This window comes from Notolabrus celidotus, chromosome 17 (assembly GCF_009762535.1).
Source record: "Notolabrus celidotus isolate fNotCel1 chromosome 17, fNotCel1.pri, whole genome shotgun sequence".
In the NCBI taxonomy this organism is placed as follows: domain Eukaryota; kingdom Metazoa; phylum Chordata; class Actinopteri; order Labriformes; family Labridae; genus Notolabrus; species Notolabrus celidotus.
The window spans coordinates 3,703,730-3,725,938 of record NC_048288.1 but is presented as its reverse complement, the minus strand read 5'-3'; the positions used below and the strand labels follow the sequence as shown (position 1 = coordinate 3,725,938).

General features: G+C 42.6%; 1 protein-coding gene across 2 annotated transcripts in view; it reads right to left on the bottom strand.

Moving 5' to 3' along the window:
• Positions 1-22,209, bottom strand: part of ctnnd2a (catenin (cadherin-associated protein), delta 2a) — a 518,337-nt gene that overhangs the window by 435,889 nt on the left and 60,239 nt on the right. Inside the window, exons 1-2 of one of the 2 annotated variants that reach the window (XM_034706750.1) lie at positions 17,634-17,704; positions 16,192-16,322 (exon numbers count right to left, since the gene is read on the bottom strand). In XM_034706750.1, the coding sequence (XP_034562641.1) occupies positions 16,192-16,322; positions 17,634-17,694 (192 nt within the window). In that variant the 5' untranslated portion in view covers positions 17,695-17,704. Of the gene's footprint in view, positions 1-16,191; positions 16,323-17,633; positions 17,705-22,209 lie in introns of those variants that run through there. The other variant, XM_034706751.1, reaches the window with a different exon arrangement.

The following is a 22,209-nucleotide window of genomic DNA, read 5'->3' as shown; positions in this document are numbered from 1 at the left end:
GCAGCTCACTCCAAAGGCCAATGAAGTGCTCTCAAGCTCCGGCAAAGAAAATGGGTCTGGAGAATATGTCAGCAGTCTGGAGGATAGAATACATTACCCTCTCTACTTTGTAAAAGACCTCATTCCTTTCAAACACACAAACTAAAAGCCTCCATCAGTTGTGAACCCTCGATAACACGAGTGGTTTATGGATGCTTACAGTAGACAGGCAACAAACTCAAAGCAGGAGTAGTGTCGGTAATGAATATGCAGACAGAGGAACTGTTTAAGTAGATGTGGAGGGAAGTGCATGACAAAGATGACAGTAATGATGATAGTGATGGACACGACTGCAACTTTGATCATTCCTGGTTATATGTGAAGAAGAAATTCATCATGAAACTATTTACACTCCTTTATTCTCTGACTCATTTCAGTGATTCCTTTCAAATTCTCACCTCACTGTCCTTTCCTTTCTGTATTCTCCCTGTATTTGTTTGCTATTTATCAGGAATTTGATATATGAGCAGCCTAAAAAGCACAACTTTAAAACAAGTTTTACATTGCTTCTACCATTTCCTTGTTGTCATGCGGTACTCCCTCCAGACAGTGGCTGTAATGCTCCTAGATTAATCAGCGAAAAAAGAAGAAAACATTTGCAACAGTTGGAAAATAGCGATGTAGAGCTGTGAGATTTGACACCAGAGAATAAAGCAGACAAAGAACGTGAGTAGTCTACAGTCATGGCCAAAAGTTTTGAGAATGACACAACTATTAATTTTCACAAAGTCTGCTGTTTCAGTTTTTATAATGGCAATTTGCATATACTCCAGAATGTTATGAGGAGTGATCAGCTCAACTGCAATTAATTGCAAAGTCCCTCTTTGCCTTGAAAATGAACTTTATCACCAAAAACACATTTCCACTGCATTTCAGCCCTGCCACAAAAGGACCAGCTAACATCATTTCAATGACACACATGTGTCACACACATTAACACAGGTGTGGGTGTTGATGAGGACAAGGCTGGCGATCAATCTGTCGTGATTAAGTGACTGGACACTTTAAAAGGAAGATGGTGCATGACACCATTGTTCCTCATCTGTTAGCCATGGTTACCTGCAAGGAAACACGTGCAGCCATCATTGCATTGCACAAAAAGGGCCTAACAGGGAAGTTTATAGCAGCAAGTAAGATTGCACCTCAGTCAACCGTCTATCGAATTATCAAGAACTTCAAGGAGAGAGGTTCAATTGTTGCCAAACAGGCTCTAGGGCGCCCAAGAAAGTCCAGCAAGCGCCAGGACCGTCTCCTAAAGGTGTTACAGCTGCGGGATCGGGCCACCACCAGTGCAGAGCTTGCTCAGGAATGGCAGCAGCCAGGTGTGAGTGCATCTGCACGCACAGTGAGGCGAAGATTTTTGGAGGAAGGCCTGGTGTCAAGGAGGGCAGCAAAGAAGCCACTTCTCTCCAGTAAAAACATCAGGGACAGACTGATATTCTGCAGAAGGTACAGGGACTGGACTGCTGAGGACTGGGGTAAAGTCATTTTCTCTGATGAATCCCCTTTCCCATTGTTTGGGGCATCTGGAGGAAGGCTTGTTCGGAGAAGACGAGGTGAGAGCTACCATCAGTCCTGTCTCTTGCCAACAGTGAAGCATCCTGAGACCATTCATGTGTGGGGTTGCTTTTCGGTCAAGGGAGTGGGCTCTCTCACAATCTTGCCTAAAAACACAGCCATGAATAAAGAATGGTACCAGAACGTCCTCCGAGAGCAACTTCTCCCAACCATCCAAGGGCAGTTTGGTGATGAAGAATGCCTTTTCCAGCATGATGGAGCACCTTGCCTTAAAGCAAAAGTCATAACAAAATGGCTCGGGGAACAAAACATTAAGATTTTGGGCCCTTGGCCAGGAAACTCCCCAGATCTTAATCCCATTGAGAACTTGTGGTCAATCCTCAAGAGGCGGGTGGACAATCAAAAACCCACAAATTCTGACAAACTCCAAGCATTGATTATGCAAGAATGGACTGCCATCAGTCAGGATTTGGTCCAGAAGTTGATTGACAGCATGCCAGGGAGAATTGCAGAGGTCTTGAAAAAGAAGGTTCAACACTGCAAATATTGACTTATTGCATGAATTCTGTGTAATTCTCAATAAAAGCTTTTGATACTTATGAAATGCTTCTAATGGTATTTCATTATACCATAGAAACATCTGACAAAAACACCTAAAAACCCTTCACTTTGTGAAAATGTAATATTTGTGTCATTCTCAAAACTTTTGGCCATGACTGTACATGTGCGCCATGCCGCTGTGTCATATAAACCCCATCATGAAGTCAAAGGCAGAGGCTGCAGCACCTCGCCCTAGTGCTAGTGAACACTGGACCATGACTTGGACGAGTGTACCATAGAGTGTTTCCTTTTAGTGCCCACACCTGCAGCACACACAGTGAAGTGTTGTATGAGTCACTGTTGTCTCTACTTCTCCTGTCAGAGGGCTGGACCCAGCAGGAATAAATGTAGAAGCACAAAAAAATGAAAAGTGTGATTGCATGATTGAATTTTCAAGTGATGTACACAAAAGCATGCTGTAATGATCTGGAATAAAGTTCTGTATTTACTCCACATCACTGGGCAGGTATGTGTGTGCAGAAGGTAACACACACACTCTGGGAGGCTTATTTTATCACAAAGTAGCGGCCAAATTCCACCAGATCTGTCTCCGATCCATCAAAGCACCGGATCTGATCGGTTTCTATTCTAGTCAATGTGTTAACTTCCACTGGATCCGCTCCGTTGCGTTCTGGCTGCGTCTCTGATCCGGCAGGTCAGAGTCCTCCGGATCAGATACACAAGACTTCTATTTTTGTCGGATGCCGGAGCACGACGCATCAATTTCAACAGAGCAGATGGAGCGGGACAGGAAGTCAGGTTTCACCAAAACAAAATGAAAACATCCGGTTAATTTTCAGAATAAAACACTCATGAACACTCATAAAAAAAACGTCATGATGAGCGGAGCCAGGCCTGGAGTTAACAGGTCAGAGGTTTTCAGAGGACCAGAAAGACAACATGGATCAGGAGAGGAGGAGGAGAATCCTTGATTCAGTGTTTGCTGTGAGTAAACCTCAGTCACATTACTCCAGCTGTCCAGCAGTCCTGCTCGGACACAGATCTGGTGGAAGTCCTGTGTAACTCTTTGTGCTTGTCTGAAGGTTCTGATTCATGCAGTACTTTCTCTTTAATGGGTTAATTGTAATGAGACAGAAATGTGTGATCTGTAAACTACACAGAGTGAATGTTCCACTTTAACCAAACTGCCTCAATGTCACCCAATCCCCCTCTTCTCTTCATTCGCCCTGCTGTGTTGCTGACCTTCCTGTTTCCAACTGTCCTGTAGTAACCCCCGTATTCCCACGATATCTCAGGGCCTGACCTTCCCTTCTCACCTCCACATCATCCCAGTGGCATTAACGCTGGCCCACTTCCTTTCATTCCCCAGCCAGGCTGCCTATTGTGCTCCAGCCATTTTCTCTGCTTGCCTCATTACGACCCGCTTGCTTTCCTTTCAGACTCCTCACTCCAGCCTCACATTGCGTAAGTGATTTGACCTTGGCTAAACTTGAATCTTTTTGTATGGATGACCTATCTTTCAAGAAGTTTCTCTTTTAAACATTCTCCAGAACCAGGTGATGTTCAACAGGTGGCGAAGGCCAGAATGTGTGATAGTTACAAAATGAAGATTATTTGTCAAGGTGCATTTTACAAGTGTTCATGGTCCTGCAGAGTCTGATCCATGTTTAGTAAGCTGATTCAGTCACTCAATGGAGGAATGAGCAGTGCTGCTGCTCAGCAACAGACTCTCATTTAGCAAGCTAATCTAGTAGCACAAAGACCTATTCATGGAGCATCACTGTTCTTCTCATTATTATATATCTCTGTGATTTGAGCCACAATAAATGATGTCACTCTGCACCCTTTTCTTGCAGCGTGGAGACACACATGCAGATTTCATAATAAGTTGAACACAATATACCTACATGACACTGCTGCTAAGGATCCTTTTAACTCTGCAGTCCTTGTTTTTTTGTTCTTTGTGTTTTCTTGGCTTCTTCTGTCATGATTATCTGCCACTCAATAACACCAAATTACAGTAATCTGGCAATAGAAGAACATGTGGAGATGAAAATAAAAAGCATCACCTCTTTCAAACAAGAGTCTTTTTCTAAAGGAAAGATGAACTGCCTCCTGGGTGTTTTGAACAGCTTTCATTGAACTCATTATTGGTAGAATCATTAAATCACAGTATCAGTCAGGGACAAAACAAAACATGAAATAACATGCTGATTACAATTTAGCAAAGAAACAAGATAAAATTGCTGGTGCATGGTGAAGAAACAGAGAAGAAATTTAACTTCAGCTAAATGAAAATATGCAGAAAACGGATAGATTGCAGAGTAAATCAGCGCTGGTTAAATTGGTCTCTGCAGAGCTCTCCTGAGGCAAGTCAAGAAGTGATGCAACATAGTGCAAAGCATCTTCAGAAACTCAAATTGCTCCAACACAAGCAGCACAGAAGCCCTTAAATATGAAAAATCTAAGCAGAAAGATAGCCAGATGACACTGATCGGAGAATGTGTGGAGACTTTGCATGACGCACGTTTCCTTTTAGGGCTCTCCGGCTTGTTAAACCAACAGGCTAACTCACAGTGGACAATTCACACGAAATAATCACCACGAGATACAAGTAGTCTCCTCTTCTGCCTCAGAGGGTGAAGTATACAACCTCATGTCTAGAAACAGTAAAATTCTGTTGCAAAGACACTTTTTTAAAGCTCCTGGAAACTTAAATGGAATATCTAAAATGAATATCGAATAACAAAATTAAATGTGTAATCAAGCTTCAACAAAAATCTGAGTGAAAATAAACATCAACAACTCTGTAAAAACTCTGTTCAAAAACAGCTTCTTTTACAGGTCAGAGCATTCCTCAGGACTGTGTGGGCGTGGCCTAACTCTTTGATTGACAGGTCAAGAGAGAGTTCACAGCCTGCATGTTTGAGCCGTCTGACTCTGAATCTAAAGACATCAAAACTCCAGAATCTGAAAATGATTCATTTACAATGGTCTCTGAGTGCTTAGTCACAAAATACTTCAGAATCAGGACTTCTATCATTTATTAGTTTTATCACTCCATGGTCTCCGGGGCATCAGGACCATGGGACGCCCGGAGCAGAGGAGGCTGTAGTGTATTATGTGCACGCAGAGGAGCTCGGCTCCGGGTGTCAGACGGAGCTGTTTGTCTAAACTCTGAGCTGTTTGGGGAAAGTTAGTGAACCGGTTCTGGGGAAAGTTAGTGAACCGGTGCTGGGGAAAGTTAGGGACCGGTCCTGGAGAAAGTTAGTGAACCAGTCCTGGGAAGAGTTAGTGAACCAGTCCTGGGGAAAGTTAGTGAACTGGTCCTGGGGAAAGTTAGTGAACCGGTCCTGGGAAGAGTTAGTGAACCAGTCCTGTGGAAAGTTAGTGAACCGGTCCTGGGGAAAGTTAGTGAACCGGTCCTGGGAAGAGTTAGTGAACCGGTCCTGGGGAAAGTTAGTGAACTGGTCCTGGGGAAAGTTAGTGAACCGGTCCTGGGGAAAGTTAGTGAACCGGTCCTGGGGAAAGTTAGTGAGCCGGTTCTGGGGAAAGTTAGTGGACCAGTCCTGAGGAAAGTTAGTGAACCGGTCCTGGAGAAAGTTAGTGAACCGGTCCAGGGGAAAGTTAGTGAACCGGTCCAGGGGAAAGTTAGTGAACCGGTCCTGGCGCTTTAGCCACTCGACCCCGAGACACACGAGCACAGCGGTGTAAAGAGCAGAGAGACAGCTATACAGACAGATTACAGACAACATGGAGCAACATGGACGAAGCTGGTGGCACCTTGTTTTACCAGCCTTTCTCCCTCCTTTGGACAGAGTTATGCTTTTAAAGACAACAGTGGTTTTACTACTGAGTAAATAAACCTTGTGAAGTGCTGGTTTGATTGACAAGCTCCAGAGGAGGAGGGGGGCACGACTCTGGGTAATCTGATTGTGCCCAACATGTATTAATGCTTCCTACAGAGCTGCTCAGAGTCTGCAGGTTGTGGACTAAATGGTCGCACAGGATGATAGTTTCAATCGTTTTTCTCCCTCTTCTGAGAGACCCCCCAGAACAAACCGCATCTGCACTCATATTCAGGACTTTACAGGAACACATTTAAAAATATGGAATTGCATTATTCATCTTAAGGCCCATTGTTGCTGTGAGATTAATACTACTAAGTTTAATTTTAAATGTGATTACTTGAGGGCAAAAAAGTCACACATTTAGCAACCTAAGGCAAACAGAGCGAGCAGCCATGAGGAGCCCTTGGTGATTTCCCACAAGATTAATAATCAACAAACAATATACAGAGGAGGATGAATTTCAGCAAGCCTGGGAGCTAAGCTTAGCTCTGTGCCAAGTAACTCATTTTTCTGAACCAGTGAATTTAAAGACACAAACTTCCTGAGAGTGATAAAGTGGCTAATATTACTGTCCACACACCAAGACAGTAACCACAACAGAAACTATAACACGCCAGCACTGATGAACAGTAACGCTCTGCACACAGTGCTGCAGAGAACACTGGGCGCTCCAGTTGTGACGGCAGCTTAGAAAATGGATATTGATGACCTGTTACTGCTGCATGTGAAAGAAGAGGAAAACAAAAAGAAATGGGTTCATGAAGATGAAACTCTTTTATTAAAGTCATCTCCCTTTGAGGACAAATTTTATTAGTCCTTCAGATGAGTCAATATCAATTTGACGGGCAGTAACTCCAACATTTTTTTCCCTTTCACGTTCATGATTGAAAAACTGAGGTTTAAACTGCCTGATGTTTTACAGCCTTCATTAAAAGACTTATGATGAACCATCATAAATGACACTGCACTTGCACTTACATCTAAAAAGCACGGCCACATTTTTTTTTTCGCTAATCAATTAGGGATGGGCATTTCCAGCCAAAATACTATTCGATAATCATTGGCATCTATTCGATGATTATTCAAATGATTACCCCCTCCCCCCCAAACACACACCTGTTCCATTAACAGCCCGTTTGTGTGGGAGTCAGGTTAACCAGCAGCAGGAGGAGGTGCTGCTAGTAGTGGACACTGTCAGCATCTGTCTTGATCTTTATGTCGGTGTTTCTGTGATGCAGTGTGGCGTGTGTGTTTACGTTGTAAAGCCATGCTCAGTCTCTGGAAATACATGTGTAGTAGTGTGAGATTCAGAAACAGAGAAAATCTCTGCGACTGTTGCAAATGTTTTCTTCTTCTTTTACTATTTAATGCAGTTAGCATTCTTCTTCTTCTGTTACTTAATGTGGTTAGCAAACAGCTTTAAGACGCTCTGTAGCCACCGTCTGGCAGGAATACTGTATTACAACCAGGCACCAGTGAAAACGATGAAACATTGTACTTTTAAAGCTGGGGTTGCTAATCAGATTTAGATACACTTTTTGTCACACTGGTTAAAATTATCTTTATGTCCTGATGGCAATCAATACATGATGTGTTCCTAAAAATGAGTGAAAAAAAAACTGCTATCCACAGCCAGAGTAAACCTGGGAAAACACTAACCAATCACCGTTTTTTGGCTCCCCAAATTTTAAACCAATCAAATCCCGTCCAGCCGTTCTGCCCTCCTCCTGAGCGTACATTTCCCCGGCGTGCACTCCTCCGAGTCCCCGTCTCCTGCCTCTACTTCCCCTGACTCTATTTACTGTCCCTCTCGCTCGTCCTCGGGCCTGTCCCCTCTGACTTGTTGAGGTGCTTTGCTCAGGACTGTAGTCCGGATCAGAGTCTAAAACGCTCTCACCAACAAGCAGAAGAATTAATGACGTTCAGTAAGTCCTACAGAAAATATATATTTATTGTAGCGTCCATCCGGACACTGTAGTGATGAAGAGCCGATTCGTGAACACGTTGATCTTTAATAACCGGTCACTGTCGGCCGTGATCACGGCAACCAACAAAACAACAATCAATGTTTGAATGAATGAAGAACTTCTCCTCTTGTCTCTCCTCTCTCCCACTCGCACACTCTACACCTCTCCTGATGCCTTCACTGACCGTCAACGCTGTAGGAATTAAGAACATCTACACTGAACACGTTGAACAAACAGTAGAGCTGTTACAGTATTATATATGTGTTAGAACTTTTCTCCTGATATCGTGTCACCAGTACAACTGGATAATGCTAGCATGACAGTTGTGAGTACTAACAGCAGCCATGTTTGTTTGTGTTTTTAACTTTCACTATGATAATGTTTTGGTGAGGACCGGTTTTGAATCAGTCACCATCATATGGTCGAGAATCAGCGGCGCTCGTGCATGTGAGCGGGGGGGGGGGCGTCGTTTTGGAGGAGCTCCGAGGGAGGAGGGGAGGGGTTAGACGGAGTCATGAGGAAAAGCTACATTCAAATTCATGCTGGTTTTCCAAGACTACCAACCCCAGCTTTAAAAGGAGAAAATATTTGAAGTAACTCTTTGATTTTTACAGAGTGAACAGAGAGAAACCAGACACCTGCTCAGTAAGTTTACTGTGTACCAGCCAAGTTCAGATAAGGAACTGGGAAGATTTATAAAGGTACATTTCAAAAGTAGATAATATAATAATCTATTTCATAACTCTTCAGCATGTAGTCTCATCTCCTCAGATCCCTTTACTCCAGCTTGTCTGTTTCAAGTGTGTTTAATCTCTCTCTCTCATCCGTCAACACCCACCAGTTGAATTTTGAAAGCGAAGCAAGGAGCAGGACCGTCTCATCCATGTTGTCTTTCTGGTCCTCTGAAAACCTCTGACCTGTTGACTCCAGGCCTGGCTCCGCTCATCATGACGGTTTGTTGTTGTAGTTAAGTGAAATACGATCTGGTGATAACACAGAGTGTTTTATTCTGAAAATTAACCGGATGTTTTCATTTTGTTTTGGTGCCTGACTTCCTGTCCCGCTCCATCTGCTCTGTTGAGATTGATGTGTCGTGCTCCAGCATCCGGCAAAAATAGAAGTCTTGTGTATCTGATCCGGAGGGCTTCGACCTGCAGGATCAGAGACGCAGCTGGAATTCAACGGAGCGGATCCAGTGGAAGTCAACACATTGACTAGAAGAGGAACCGATCAGATCCAGTGCTGTGACGGATCAGAGACGGACCGGACACGAATCTGGTGGAATTTGGCTTTAAGGGATATAAATAATTATCTTGTACAATAATCTGGCATTCAATAATGCCCTGCTTCCAAGTACTGTGCTGATCTTCCTTGTTTTATATGTTTTAAATTACCGGTATAAACATGAAATGCTGTTATTAAATTTGGTATTCACTGCTGACTTTTGATTTTTACATTTTAGGATTACATGTTCGTTATTCTTAAAAACTGTGTGTAAATAAAAATAAAAAAGTTCAGCCACAGCTGAGATCCACTCTGTATATAGATGTTGATTTTTTGGATCAATAACCAGTGAAGTCACCATCAAAAGAGCTGAATTCAGAGCTTTAAAACATCCTGTCATGAACCTATGGGTGGTGTGCAGACCCTCATTTACTCTCATTTTAACCTCACTCAACACCTGTTCAATTATTTCTTCCCATTCAGCCTTGTTCTTTAAATCCTTCAGTAAACCACAGAGCTGACTGTGGAGGGAATCATTTCAATAACATGAGCATCGCCCATGTCACTTTAGACCTAACACACACTCACACTCACCAGCAAACAGATGGTGTCTGCTGGAAGGAATCCAACCCATGTGTGTAACCTCACATGTGTGTACCCTCCCCGAGACACCGCAGTACATGGAGGTGTGTGTGTGTGTATGTATGTTTGATGATGTGCTGCAATGGGAGTGGGCCAGCTCGGTTACTGGAGCAGTGTGCTTGGATGTGCACACACACATACTTACACACACACACGCACACGTGCACGCGTTCACACCTGGACAGAGAATGTCAGTGTGACACAGAGAGAGCATTAAAGCTATATTTAGAATTAACCTTATTATCACATATTTACATTATGCATATGGAGGTCGTCACATTTAAAAGCACGCAAGGAGCCACATAACATGCTGAGAAAAAGATGAAAAATAGTGTTTTATATTCAGGACATAAGGACAGACTCTCAGTATTACGTTAAGCACACTTTTTGGATTCACTGTGGTGCAGAAAATCACATGTGCTTGGTATGAAAGTGTATAATTTTTCATGTAACATGTACTAATAGACGTTCAGAGGTGTCTTTCACACTTTATCTACACGCAGCTCTGTGGGACCAATTTAAAGCTTCTGTGAGGAACGTTTGCTCTGTGTTGATTATGGCGCCCCCTGTGGACAAAGCAATACTGCTCTTAGCTTCCGCAAATTCGTCATACACTTCCACTGCTTCGCGGATGACACCCAGCTCTACCTCTCCAGCAAGCCCGACTCCACTCTCCCACCCTCCTCCCTCACCCTCTGCCTTTCTGAGATCCAGTCCTGGTTCACCTCCAACTTCCTTCAACTTAACAGCAATAAAACAGAACTCCTCCTTGTAGGCACCAAATCCACCTTATCCAAAGCCGACAGTTTCTCCCTCTCCATCGACAGTTCAACAGTGTCCCCCTCCCCTCAGGTAAAGAGTCTGGGTGTCATCCTCGACAGCTCGCTTTCTTTCAACTCTCACATCAATAACATAACCCGGTCTGCATATTTCCACCTCCGCAACATCAACCGTCTCCGCCCCTCTCTCACCCCTCACACCACTGCTATCCTGGTCCACAGTCTTGTCACCTCCCGTATCGATTATTGTAATTCACTCCTCTGCGGTGTCCCTCACAAATCCCTCCATAAACTTCAACTGGTCCAAAACTCTGCAGCCCGCATCATCACTAGAACCCCCTCCTTTCACCACATCACCCCCATCCTCCAGCAGCTCCACTGGCTACCGGTCAAACTCAGAATCAATTTGAAAATCCTCCTTTACACATTCAAGGCCGTCCACAACCTCTCCCCCCCGTATCTCTCTGATCTCCTCCACATCGTCACCCCCTCTCGCTCCCTCAGGTCTTCCTCCTCCCTCCACCTCTCTGTGCCCCCTGCCCGTCTCAGCACCATGGGGAGCAGAGCTTTCAGTCGCTCTGCTCCCCAACTCTGGAACTCACTCCCACCGGACATCCGAAACTCTGACTCACTACCCCTCTTCAAATCAAAACTCAAAACCCATCTGTTTCAAACTGCATTCCCTGCTTAATTTCCACTGCTTCATTTTAACTTGGTGTTACTTTGCTTGTTGTTTTTATTTATCTTATCGTGTTCTTTTATTTATTGTGTTTTTTATCTGTCTGTAAAGCGACCTTGAGTGCTCTGAAAGGCGCTTCTAAATAAAATGTATTATTATTATTATTATTATTATTATTAGCTTAATTTGTCCTGTACATGTGAATAAGTGTTTGGTCTCATCCTGCTCCTCCAACCCCACAGCAGAGATTTCAGTCATTTATAACAACCAGTCCCTCCAGGAAGTTGCGATTTCGCGATCGCAACTATCAACGCAAATTCAACCAATCAGCGCGATTTTTTCGCGGCCCTGCAATTTTTTACAATCAGCGCAACTTTCCCGCAAATTTGACCAATTACCTCAATCTCAGCCCCTGCACGTCATCGGTTTTGTCATCAATTTGACTTCCTTGGAACATAAACGTAAGTCCTCACTTGATCGGCACTTTTCAACAACAAAACACGCAGAGAGAACGGGTGAAAAGAGAGGACAGCAGGCAGGACAAGTGACCATGACAATGTTGTTATTTATAGATTGAGGGGCTCAGTGTTAGCTTGGTCTCTACCTGCAGCAGGTGTGCTTTATGAACCAGCTGTCCTCACCTCCATGCATCTGTCTCATCTTCATTGATGATTTTTATCCCCGGTGTGTGTTAGTGACAAAGACACAACCGGGGAACGTCTGTTTACTATTTGATGTTTGACGTTGTTGCCGTGGTTACCGTAAAAAGCTCGGCGTCTACAGCTTGATTTAATCCAGTTTGGTGACACATCAGACACATTCAGTAAGTTTTGATCAACTCCTTGTCATCAAAGATGCAGATTCACTTCAGAGTGCGTGAACTGCCTGTCAAGTGCCTCTGTCACTGCGAGGTGCATTCAGGGTCCGTCGTAAATGTGCAATACGGTCCTTTCATGGCATTTTTCTGTGAATCAAGAGAATCAAAATACAGTCAGTGGCCACATCAAGAATGCTTTCTAAAAACAACTGTAATTTAGCATATTTACTTGCCCCTGAGATGTTATTGGGGGAAAAAAGCAAAAAAAAACCATGCAACTTTCACCGCATTTTTTTCAAAAAGCTGTCGCAAATTCAGGCTTTTTGGGCCGCAACAATCACAAAACAATCCCGCAAAATCCTGGAGGGACTGAACAACACAGGAAATGATCACTCTTTTCACTGATAGTCTCATTTGCTGTTGTAGTCCATAAAGAGACAGCAGTAATAATTTCAGCCGGCTTCGTGACCTGCAGAAACTTTTAACTGGAGCTTCAAATATGATGGCAAGGTGTGGTGAAGAGACACAACAGAGGTTGACGTACTGTCAAATTGTGAGGGGTCAATAATTTGTTGAGAAATAAAACGCCTTTCCTGACCTTCTGGTTGGTTTACTATCACTTTCAAAAGGCTGTTTTTATTTGCAAAACACAAACAATATGCCGAGGATAGAATATGCTGGTTCTGGATCAGTCGCGATCATAGTTTCGGAGGAGCTCCAAGGGGAGGGGTTAGATGGAGTTCTGAGGAAATGCTACATTCAAATTCATGCTAGTTTTCCGGGGCTTACCAACCCTAGCTTTAAGGTTAGTTTCCTTTGGTACCACGTCGGCTGCCAGCTGCATGCTCATGGATAGGGGTGGGACAAAATATAAATATGGCAATATATCGTCTTCCTGACCTGTGTGATACAAGTGTCAATCTGAGGGGCTGAATACCGATATTTCAATCTAATTAAATACGGCGCTACGTTTCTCCGTCAGTTTGACGGCTGAGACCAGAGGAAAGATGGAGGATGCAATCAAGTCTGCAGAGAGAGTTTCACTCACCTGTGAAGCAGTGGCGGCTGGCCAATAGGGGCGCTAGGGCGCCGCCCCACCACCCACCAAAAGACATTAAAAAAAATAATAATACATTTTAAAAAAATTAAATAATAAAATAATATTCTGAACTGTATTTATATATATTTTTTGATGAGAAAGATAAATATTATATAGTTAAATAATTATTAGTAAAGCTGTTTCGTTCATCTGTGTTGTCTGATTGGTGACGTATGTTCCCCATGGGTTTTCCCCATAGACTGGTTTTCCCCGGTTTTCCTCCGGGGCGCAGAAATCTTTGGCCATAGACTCTCGTTAAAAGTTGTACATGCGCAGTAGCTCCTCTTCAATACAAGAGATAGGGCCATGTCGGGGCTGATTGACAGCTCGAGCCGTGGGAGTAGGAGACGATCGGACAGAGACGCAAAATGGAGACAGAGACACCTACACCTCTTTAAATAAGTACTGAGACAATGATTAGCTTACACAGCTTATACAAATGGTAAACACAAATCGTATTAATCAATGATCTACTGTAGCTATTTAGCCTACTGCACCAGTGGCAGCATGAATACTACAGTCACGAGACACCATCACCATGGTCACTTATCTATTACAGGTGATGCAGCAAGACAATCTTGCTGAATCTTGATGAATCTGAGAGGTGCTTCTCAACACTGAAGAGAATCAAGACCTTCCTCAGGAACACAATGTCACAGGATTGTCTCTGCATTGCCCATGCTCTCTATGGGGAAGAAACTTGTCAAAAGCATCCCTGACTTTAACCATAGAGTCATTGAGAAATTTGCTTCTCTCAAGGAAAGAAGAGCAAAATTTATATACAAAAAATAGAACAGTACATGACATTATAATGTTGCTTTTGCTGTTTTCGTGTATGTAAATACACTGGTGTGATACCTCAGACATTTACCAAAAAGCAAGCAAACATGTACTATTTTGGAGTTATAGCCCCCCCTGGAGAAAACTCCACCAGCCGCCACTGCTGTGAAGGTGGACTTGGAGTGCTACGTGATAATTACTGCGGGTTATAAATGAGAGGGAAATGCTCCGATGTGTTATAAAGGAGCACGATGTACGAGACTTACAGTGGAGCTCACATGAAAGAAGTTTGACTGAAGACTACAGCGGAACGGATGCTGACTGAACAGATCCCGCTGTGACGTCACGGTGAATATAACGACCTGTTGCAGGTACAGTCACACAGGTCCACATTAAAACATTTAAAGCTTGTTAACAGTACACCGACACCAGCTGGTTGAGTTTGTTCATTAAAATGTATTTCATTTATAAATTTGACATTTTTAATAAATGTGTAATTTTTACACCAACAGTTGTTTTAAAGCTCAAAATTAATTTACAGACTAAAAACATGAACATTGTTTCCTCTCAGTGAAACCAGAGTGCAGTGAGTAAATACATGAATCCTGCACTTTGCCTTTTAATGAGCCGTTTTTATTCTTAGGTTAATAAGATATTGAGATATATCATGACATCATTCTTTTACAAAATATTAATAGAAGCAGGAATAAAATAAGATATAAATAAGAATAGAATAAAATGCAATCCCTGTTCATGGAGGAGCAGTCGAACCTCCAGCTGTGAATAAATCTGATAAGTCAGTCACTCTTTATAGAGCGCTGAGATTGTTCTGATTGGTTAAAAAAAAACTTGCACCGCTCAATTTCCTTCCCCGCTCCTGCTATGCCAACGTGATGAGGATTATTGTAACCTAAATCTCCTGTTGTTTGAAACCTGAGTGCAAAGACATTCCTGTTGCCTCCTGATAGCTGAACAAGAAACTAATTTTGAGTTTTCTCAGAGGAGGAGTTAATCAAGCTGCAGAAGAAAATAAGACCCCAACAATGGCACCATGTATGTGATGTATTCCCTTTTGGTTTACTTCCGTCGTTTGCTCTCCCAGCAGGAGGCGAGGACTGTGAGTTCAACTCTGGTGCAGAGCATGAATCCAGCTCTGCATGCTTTGGTGATTTAGTAATGTGAGAGCACTGAGGGGTCCTCTGGTGGATCAAAAACTGGAATTAATGCCGCTTTGCAGGGAGGGAAAGCTTGAATTTCCATCAGCGTTTGTCCTTTACTTGTTAAAGGAAACAGAATATTTTATGTATTGAATTAAATAAAACTTGCGAGTCAGTGTTGATGGACTAAATGATAAATCTGTGGTGTATTGAATGAGCTAAATCCAAATTAAATACTACTTCATTAACAAAAGTAAAAGAACGGGAGACATTTTATTTGAAGGGGGACTCAGGAATCCTAATTTAATTTTGATGGTTGGCCACCTGACGGTGTGAGAGGCTGTTTGTGTTTTTTACTTCAATAAAGGATGAAATAAACACAGAGAAGTCTCCTGATTTAATTGTGTGAGTTCACACAGCACACACCAGCTGTTCAATGTGATTTTTTTCCCCCCGTTTGGACACACACAGCTATTTTTATCAGAACCTCACACTAACTTTCCCTTTAACTGCTGCCCCTTTTGTGCTTCAACTCCCACTGCTTATCAATCCAACATTTATCTCTGTGGCTTCCAATGAAAAACATGTTTTTACTACTATTAAAAAAACAGTCCATCCTGATTTCCATCACTCCACCCCCTCTGCATGTCCTCCTCTTCTCCCCATTCTTCTGCTAACAGAAGCCAGGCAGCGTTGTCCCCCCCCACCTATCCTCTCTCGACACTACCGCTACCTTCCAATGCTCCCCGTCGGGTAATTGCCTCGATTTTAATGACTTTTTCACTTATGTCTACTTGGCTACAGCTCACGCCCTGTAATCTCCATCATTTCCATCCATTAAACTCTCACATTCCCCTGGCACAAATCAATCTTTGGTGTCTTTTAAATACTTTAAAGTGGCATGAAGCCTTTTTTCCCCGAGTAACGGTGACAGCCTCCTGACCTGACTCATAGCCGGCTGATCAAGCTTTGAAAGAGAAAGAACAGCAGCCAGAAGTGGAAAATGTGTTTTGTCAAAAATAAACAATATTCAAGTCTGACACATGCACTCAAGATAACATAATGGAGGAGTTCCTACCTGCTCTTTGACAGAGGCCAGGATGGAGGAGGTCGTCTCTGTCTCAGATCTGTCTCCGTTGGAGGCTGGCATCACAGGGGGGACCATGGCCCCCTTCTCCTGCTCCGCTGGTTGATCCGGCACAGGCATTTCTATAAAGACAGAAGGAACATGATGAGGCTGCGTGCAGGGTTCGCAGATCAAAGAAAGGTCTGGTTCAACAGGTGAGGAAAAATGGGTTATCACGTCTTAACAACAGAAGACAAAAAGGTGCTGCTTGTACGTACAATTGAGTAAACAGAAGTAGTCGGTGTCAAAGCCGAGGGTCTCATTTGCTTTTGTAGTTCATAAAGAGGCATAAATATGTATTTCACTCTCTTTCATAACTAGTCTAAAACTCTTTACAGCAGCTTTGATCAACTGTGGATGAGCTGAGGTTGGGACATAAACTAAAGAAGGACAGAGCATGTCAGTCAAAGTACGATCAGCCTAAACAAGATAAAGGCTAAAATCAGGCTTCAGGTTGTTGCTCAAATTAAAAAAACACAGACTGCTTTGCAACATTATGCTTTAAACTTGAGCTGTCCAATGCATTATGGGAACTGTAGTCAGAGAATTAGAGAACAGTTACAGTTAAAGCTCCAGTGAGGAGTTTTTAGATTTTACAAAGCAGGATGAAATTCAAACTAATGTCACTACAGGAGCTAAGACCTCCAACATCAAGACTTAGGAAGTCCATATGGTTATTTTCAAAGCCTGACATTGTTGCTGCAGTGGAGGGGTCAGACAACAGTGGGGTTTTTTTATTCTTCAACTGAAATTCTTAATTAATGATGTATTTGGCTGTTAAAAGCAGCAGGATGATGTTTGTATGTAAAATCCTGCTATAAGGACAAATCAGCAAAGAAATAAGAGGTATCACTTTGTCCACAGGGGGCGCCAAAATCAACAGAAAGCTAAAGTTCCTCACATGAGCTTTAAATAGAAGATCAATATTATTAGCATAACTGAGTATATTCTTTGATGCAGAATTGGTAGTAATGAACGTTTCTGAATACTCAACTCAACTCAACTTTATTTATATCAGCTTTCATACAAACAAGCATGCAGCCCAAAGTGCTTCACAAAAGAACAGAGTCAGAAAACAACAGAAACGGTAAAATAAAAATAAAAAATGTAATCAGTGTTTCCTCTACCATTATACTTAGATGAAAACTTAAGAAGGACCGTCGGACATCAACAATTCATATTTTCCCCGCTGTGCTTCTAATCTTTAGAAATGAAAGCTCTGCATTCCTGTGACAGGCTGAGTTATTATTGGAGGGGCGCAGTGTTAGCTTGGTCTCTACCTGCAGCAGGTGTGCTGTGTGAACCAGTCTCCTCTTAATTGAGGATTTCCACAAAACACAACCGGGGGGGACGTCTGTTTAATATTTGACGTTTGCAGTTTTTGCCGCTCTCACCGTATAAAAGCTCCGCGTCCAGAACTTGATTTGATCCAGTTTGGTGATACATCAGACACATTTAGTAAGTTTGGATCAACTCATTGGCATCAAAGAGTGCCGTGAACTGACTGTCTGGGTGCTTCTCAAAGCTCTGAACTTCAGTCTCCCCGCTCCTCGGCCGAACCGGAAGTACTTACTGACGCGCCATTTTCACTTGCGTCCCAAAGCTCTAAACGCTGCTGGAGGAGAGAGGAGCGAGGAGCGAGGAGACTGATCCGAGGAGGGATAATCGAGGAAACACGAGAGCAGACTTTGCGGAAGTCTTTTCTCTGACAGACACGCCCCCTTATCGAGTATCACTCACTGATTGGACGCTGCAGCGGCTCGGACTTAACCGAAACTTAACATCAGCTGAGTTTAATAACAGAGAAAAGACGGACCTTAAAACAGTCTCTAAGGGTGCCCTGAGACAGATCATAAACATACGTCGGTTTCTAAACACAGTCCCTCCAGGAAGTTGCGATTTCGCGATCGCAACTATCAACGCAAATTCAACCAATCAGCGCGATTGTTTCGCGGCCTTGCAAATTTATACAATCACCGCAACTTTGACCAATTACCTTAACCTCAGCCCCTGTACGTCATCGGTTTTGTCATCAATTTCACTTCCTTGGAACATAAACATAAGTCCTCACTTGATCGGCACTTTTCAACAACAAAACACGCACAGAGAACGGGTGAAGAGAGAGGACAGCAGGCAGGACAAGTGACCATGACAACGTTGTTATTTATAGATTGAGGGGCTCAGTGTTAGTTTAGTCTCTACCTGCAGCAGGTGTGCTTTATGAACCAGCTCTCCTCGCCTCCATGCATCTGTCTCATCTTCATTGATGATTTTTACCCCCGGTGTGCGTTAGTGACAAAGACACACACAGTCTGTTTACTGTTTGAGGTTTGACGTTGTTGCCGCTCTCACCGTAAAAAGCTCTCGTCTACAGCTTGATTTAATCCAGTTTGGTGAAACATCAGACACATTTAGTTTTGATCAACTCCTCGTCATCAAAGATGCAGATTCACTTCAGAGTGCGTGAACTGCCTGTCAAGTGCCTCTGTCACTGCGAGGTGCATTCAGGGACCGTCGTAAATGTGTAATACAGTCCTTTCATGGCATTTTTCTTTGAATCAAGAGAATCAAAATACAGTCAGTGGCCACATCAAGAATGCTTTCTAAAAACAACTGTAATTTAGCATATTTACTTGCCCCTGAGATGTTATTGGGGGAAAAAAGCAATTTTTTCAAAAAGCTGTCGCAAATTCAGGCTATTTGGGCCGCAACACTCACTAAAAAATCCCGCGAAATCCTGGAGGGACTGTAAACAGTCTGTATGTGATGAGCTGAGATTAAAAAGTGATTGATGTGAGTTTTAAAAACAATATACTTATCGCAAAATCATAAATTCAACATTACAGAGGATGGATTATGTTATATCTGATTGTTTTTGTCAGATTCACTGACTAATGAAATAGATTAATAGAGTCTAATATCATAGATATAATATATATATTAATGATCAGTTATTCCTCCTGTTAGTTTCCCCGTTTGTTAGTGAAAACACTTGTTATATTTCCTGTCAGGTTAATAAAGTTTCATACGAGGCTGATCATTAATGAGCACGGGGTTTGAAAAGAGTTGCATGGTTTCTATTTTCACTTAAAGTAATAAATAATTTAATAATGAGGCATTTTACTGATGAATCGATCCGTGATGCTTCAGGACAGAATAAACAGAGAGCAGATTCTCTTCATCTTCAGGTGTGTATTAAACAGGTAAACACAGAGACAGAGCTCTGTTACTGTTTATATTAATCAGAGTTATCACAGTGAACATGTGTGCAGACACAAACAGCTGTTAAAGCCGTCATCACAAACCTACGTCGCTTCACGTGACGCTCCGGAGGAGAGGACGTCTCATTTCTCTAAATACAAATCTCCTCTTTCCTCTCTCCCCTCGTATCATTTCCTCAAATCTCTGGTGGGCGGGACTAAAGGCTGATTTATACTTCTGCGTTGAAGACGCGAGGAAGAGACGCGAGGAAACGACGCGAGAATGGACGTTTAGAGCTTTGAGAAGCACACTCTTCTGTCTAGAGCGCCTGTCACTGCAGGTGCATTCAGGGACCGTCGTAAAAGTGCAATGCAGACCTGTATTTTTCGTTCATGGCATTTGTAAACCTAGGGGAAACACTGGTAATCATAGATAAAATACTTAGAAGTAAAATTAAATCAATACAGTAAGTTACAGTAAGTTTAAAATCCGTAAGAGAAATACAAGAAATTGATAGATAATAAATAAATTAGATAATTAGACTAGAAGCAATTTGGTTGGACAGTGTGCAGCTGTCCGTTTATTCTCTGAGAGCAGACCTTCAGGGTCACAATTTAAACATTGTGCAATATTCTTACAAAATAAACACACAACATATGACGTGTAAATGTTTCAAGTTCAATTAAACTTGAATTAAAATAAATGAGATACATGCACGGTGTACACAAACTGCATATCTGATGATCGTTTATTATTTATACACCGACATGCTTAAACAGTCTGATAAAGTGATACGTACAGGTTGAAAGTCACTCTTTGAGCTTAGAATAACAAAACAAGATTTTATACAAATCAAATTTTGATCAAAAAAGAGATTTAAAGAAATCATATGACCCAATCAGAAGGACTCAACCGTTCAGTGTCAGACAGCCAATGAGTATCCCCGACAGCCCTCCCTCTCTGCTGCTCATACTGCCTGTGGAATGTGAATGAACACCAAAGCCAAGACTCTAAATACAAACAGCAATTAGTCTGTTACTCACACACACACACACACACACACACACACACACACACACACACACACACACACACACACACACACACACACACAAACACACCTCACCTGTGTCACTGCAAGTCTGTCATTTCACAAATAGAGGTCCTTGTAGACTCATTAAAATGTGACGCCCCACTTATAACCATTTTAATTACCATACTTTATTCAGGAATCATGATAGCGATGCTTGTCTGTAACTGGCCATTAATTTCAATGAGATCAGACTCTCTTCTATTAATTTACTTGAAAAAAACACAACAAACAATGTACGACTTTACCCTTTGCCTTCATCAAAACGCTCCTTACCAACGCTAATGAAATCACATTTTGAGTCCAGCGTGGATGGATCAGCTCGTTCGCTTTGTGCCAATTTATCATAAGATACGTTCAGATTGACAATACTTGTAAACTTCTAAATTGAGCTGTTTTTAAGAATGTAATATCACTCCAAATATTCCATTTCTTCTGCACATTGACTGGAATTGTTTTTGAACATCATTAAAAGCCCTTTGGTCTCCATCCTGTCTGGGCGAGGAGCATGCACGCGGAGGGAGGGATGGAGGGAGGGAGAGATAAAAAGCCAGGGAAATCAGGAAATTGGTCTGTGAGTTTAGAAAGAAAAGACCATGGGGACAGGATTTTGTCAATACACCAGCCCGACTTCAGTAAGGGACTAAATAATGAACTGATTGAGAGTGGGATTTGATCACGGAGTCTCCTACTTTACAAATTGCCTCTGGTCCCGGCCCTGTACCTTAAACATTTGAAACGGAGATCAAAATCTGCAAGCTTTGGTTTAAGCCACACATACACTGGTGTACTCTGCTCTTCTCCGGTCCATGTTCAGTCATACATCAACCCTTCACAGTTTAAAGCAGGTAGAGGTGATCACATAGACACTATGTTAACTAAGTCATGTTACAAAGTCAGTGAGGAGACAGACAGTCTGCAAATCAAACATCCAGTCAATCCATCAGTTCTACAGTTAGCAACCAGACAGACAGCAGGCAGGACAGGGTGGTGTCGGTAAATAAAAGATGCTAGCGAGACGGCCCGCAGATGGTTATTTTCACTCTCACTGACAAACACCACTACTATGTCTGGCATGTCCCCTCCTGAGTGGAGATGAGTCACTAGAGTTTGGCTCTTGAGCCACCAGAACCCCAGCAAAGACCATATTACACCAGCTGGCTGACTGCTGCGCTTCTCTTGGATGGGGGAGCCAAATATGTAAGTCGGTGGGCAGCTCTTTGAGGAGTCCTGCAGTTGTTTTCCACAGTTATGCTACAACAGAGTGAAGCAAACATGAGCTCCATCAGTTATTGACTCTGTGGCCTTATGGCAACACAAAGTCTGCTGCAGAGATTTTTGTTTAATAAACCATCCCGTTATTTCTTTAGCGCTGACACATCCTTTTTTTTTTACACCAGCACAGCGAAGCCTTTCTGGTGGCAGTAGATTCACATGTGTGACTAATGACATTAATGATAGTTCATTCATTTTGTATCTGCCAGTGAGCCAAGCCAGTGTGTTAGCAGCACAATACCAGAGCCTCTGCACTGGCTCGTCTGAATGAAAAGCAGCCATTATTAGTTGTGTCTATTTTGACAGGTCTCACTATCCGTGCCAAGAGTTTCAGTTTTGTCTTTTTTTAATGGGATGTGGAAGTATTCACGCTGAGTAGGTGTAGTGAAAAAACAGGTAAATAA